Source organism: Hippocampus comes, unplaced genomic scaffold (assembly GCF_001891065.2).
Source record: "Hippocampus comes isolate QL1 unplaced genomic scaffold, H_comes_QL1_v1.1 scaffold39, whole genome shotgun sequence".
Classification (NCBI taxonomy): Eukaryota; Metazoa; Chordata; class Actinopteri; order Syngnathiformes; family Syngnathidae; genus Hippocampus; species Hippocampus comes.
Window position 1 is genome coordinate 2,574,172 of NW_017842054.1, and position 3,736 is coordinate 2,577,907.

The 3,736-nt window shown below is 48.9% G+C and overlaps 1 protein-coding gene across 1 annotated transcript in view; it reads right to left on the reverse strand.

Moving 5' to 3' along the window:
* phyhiplb (phytanoyl-CoA 2-hydroxylase interacting protein-like b) overlaps positions 1-3,736 on the reverse strand; it is a 17,307-nt gene that overhangs the window by 4,318 nt on the left and 9,253 nt on the right. Inside the window, exon 4 of the mRNA XM_019860204.1 lies at positions 3,329-3,446. Coding sequence (XP_019715763.1) covers positions 3,329-3,446 — 118 coding nt within the window. The remainder of the gene's footprint in view (positions 1-3,328; positions 3,447-3,736) is intronic.

The following is a 3,736-nucleotide window of genomic DNA, read 5'->3' on the forward strand; positions in this document are numbered from 1 at the left end:
AGTTGTTGCTTCTTTTTGTCTGCGCCGCCGTAATGACGTTAGCGCAGCGAGGGGAATTGCGCTTGTCGAAAGACAGATTTCATGATGACAAAGTGCTGGAAACAAAAGCAGCGCAAGGGCCGAGCTCGCTCGCCCGCTTGTGCTGCCGCCATTACGTCAACATTGAACAGCACATCGTGAAGAACTAACAATGCATCTTTGGCGTGGGCTTTTTAAATCTGCCGTTGTTAGGATGTCGGACGGACGGTGAGCACACCTGCCTCACTGTCCTGAGGTTCTGGGTTTGAATCTCAGCTGTAAAATGCGTGGATGTAAAATAAAAAGGAAACGTGTCTTTTGTTACCCACCGAATGGCACAAATTTCAGTCCAAAAAATAGCATCAAACAGTTAATGTCGTCATCATCAACGGGCTACCTGGCGTGGTCAAAATATTCCTTATTCTGGTTGCGGTAGAAGACGGAGAAGCGCAGCATCCGTCCGGAGATGGCCTCGGCCTTCGCCAGGAGCTGGTTGAGATGCACTGTGGAATAATCTGCAAAGAAGGGGCAAACGTCATTTTGTGCGAGCAAAGAAGAACGCTTGCGCGTACTTGAAAGGGCATCTGAGTTGGGGGATGAATGCAAATGAGCCTGCTGTCACGCTAAAAGGAAGTGGCAAACTTTTTTGTTTTTTTTTAAGCTAAAGCTTCACAATCTTTGCAGCGTTGCTTTTTGCGCTGCTTAACACGTACGTGTCACCCCCCCCGCATCACATGACCTGCTGCCTCCCCTCCCCCAACATCAACTTCTGCTGCCATTAAATGCCCTGACCTCCACGTTGCCAGATAAACCGCATGCGCTCGCCTCGCTGCTTTATTTAATCCCAACCGTCCTTCCCTCGTCGTAACGCCCTCCCCATCCTCCCCATCTGGATGAATCTCGTTACCGTTCGCTCGCATACTTAATGTAGGAGAAAAGTGCTTGGTCACATCCGCTGCGATGATGGAGCATCTTTCAGGGTGCAGTGACTTCTTCAAGGATACCTCCAACGTAAAGTCGCGACAATGAAAAGAGTCTCCGTTTTGTGTCAAAGAAAACATCAAACAAAGAGACAACAGAACAGCACTGCCTTCAGCACGCCCCGCCAGCTTAATGCTAGCATGTCATGGCTCATGCCATTGACATGCTAAGGCTTAACATTAACAGTGGTGGTTTTAGAAGCCTTTAAACACACAACTGCCTTGAAAAAAAGCCTGCTAGCTGAATGCTAACATAGAAGGGAAAATGCCATTGACAAGCTAATGGTTAGCCTGGGGACAGAATATCGAACAATACTCTGATATTCTTTAGATTCTTCAACCCAGGGATGACCAATGTGGTGACCGCGGTCCTGTTCTTAAAAATCGCTCGCCGCCGATGTGACATTGTCATTTTCTCATCGTGTCGTTATTTGAAAAATGTAAACACTGCTCGAGATTTCAGGAAATTAAAAGTGCGAGGAAATCATCGTCACCGTGACTCACCGGCGGTGCAGAACTCGACGATTTCGCTCCACTCCGACACGGCGTAGTCCCCGTCCGTCTGTTTGGACGCCGTCTGGACCGCCACCGTGTACTGAACAGTGGTGGTTTTAGAAGCCTTTAAACACACAGCTGCCTTGCAGAAAAGCCTGCTAGCTGAATGCTAACATAGAAGGGAAAATGCCATTGACAAGCTAATGGTTAGACTGGAGACAGAATATCGAACAATACTCAAGCTAGTCGATAGATTCTTCAACCCACGGCTGACCAATGTGGTGACCGCGGTCCTGTTCTAAAAAAATCCCTTGCCGCCGATGTGACATTATCATTTTCTCATCATGTCGTCATTTGAAAATGTAAACACTGCTCGAGATTTCAGGAAATTAAAAGTGCGAGGAAATCATCGTCACCGTGACTCACCGGCGGTGCAGAACTCGACGATTTCGCTCCACTCCGACACGGCGTAGTCCCCGTCCGTCTGTTTGGACGCCGTCTGGACCGCCACCGTGTACTCGGTGCGCGGGCTGAGGAACCAGTGGCCGCGCACCGTCATGGGGAGGGGCACCGCCTTGGCCACCAGCTTGGTCGGCACATCCTGGAGGGAGACGCATCAACCGGACTTCAATCGCATATGCGGTGGGACCTGAAACACTTGAAATGTCATTCCTGTTGGTACTGGAGTACTTGTGTGTGGGTTGTGTGCCTTTAAGGGGCGTGGCCTAATGACTATGGTAGGATCTCGTTGGCCGCTTAGTGTACTACGCTCCATTTATTTTTTTCCGTAACAAGTTGCCACTGTAATTCACAAACACCACATCACAGTGACCCCCTTTCATCGAGGACGGACCCCGCCACTCCCCTTCCCCCCCACTCCCTCCAACACATGAGCCTCGAGGGACAACTGCACCAATATTTCATGCTCCGCCCAGCAACGACGTGGCACAGTTCTTCTCCCGACACCCCTGCTGCTGCACACTTCATCCAAACAGCGGCGCGCCGTTGCCCGCCATGATGTCAAAACGAGCTTTTGATCTTCACATAAGTTTTGCTATTTGCCGTCAAAGATTTCAACCGAGGTCGCCAAGAAAACAGCACTTTCGTTGCTTGACAATTAAATGACCTTTTTATCCTACCACCTTCATCAATTATTCAACTAAATATTAGCTTTGACCCGTTTTTAACTCATTCGTGCATTTTACCAGCTTTCGGGATGTCTCTTTCTTTCTGTGGGTTTCACCATCACAAAAAGTCAACAGACAGCAGCACCGACAGTTTGTTTAAAGTGCTAAATGTGTGTCTTCCAAAAACAAGCTTCTTGTCTTTTCCGAATCCCACACCGGCGTTTCAGAAATCACGGCAAAGTTGATTACATTTGCAGAACGAAAATGAAATCAATGCAACGCGGCTCCCGTGCAAGCTTTGCTGCATTTTGTCTGCGCCGCCGTAATGACGTTAGCGCAGCGAGGGGAATTGCGCTTGTCGAAAGACAGATTTCATGATGACAAAGTGCTGGAAACAAAAGCAGCGCAAGGGCCGAGCTCGCTCGCCCGCTTGTGCTGCCGCCATTACGTCAACATTGAACAGCACATCGTGAAGAACTAACAATGCATCTTTGGCGTGGGCTTTTTAAATCTGCCGTTGTTAGGATGTCGGACGGACGGTGAGCACACCTGCCTCACTGTCCTGAGGTTCTGGGTTTGAATCTCAGCTGTAAAATGCGTGGATGTAAAATAAAAAGGAAACGTGTCTTTTGTTACCCACCGAATGGCACAAATTTCAGTCCAAAAAATAGCATCAAACAGTTAATGTCGTCATCATCAACGGGCTACCTGGCGTGGTCAAAATATTCCTTATTCTGGTTGCGGTAGAAGACGGAGAAGCGCAGCATCCGTCCGGAGATGGCCTCGGCCTTCGCCAGGAGCTGGTTGAGATGCACTGTGGAATAATCTGCAAAGAAGGGGCAAACGTCATTTTGTGCGAGCAAAGAAGAACGCTTGCGCGTACTTGAAAGGGCATCTGAGTTGGGGGATGAATGCAAATGAGCCTGCTGTCACGCTAAAAGGAAGTGGCAAACTTCTTTTTTTTTTTTAAAGCTAAAGCTTCACAATCTTTGCAGTGTTGCTTTTTGCGCTGCTTAACACGTACGTGTCACCCCCCCCTTTACATGACCTGCTGCCTCCCCTCCCCCAACATCAACTTCTGCTGCCCTTAAATGCCCTGACCTCCACGTTGCCACA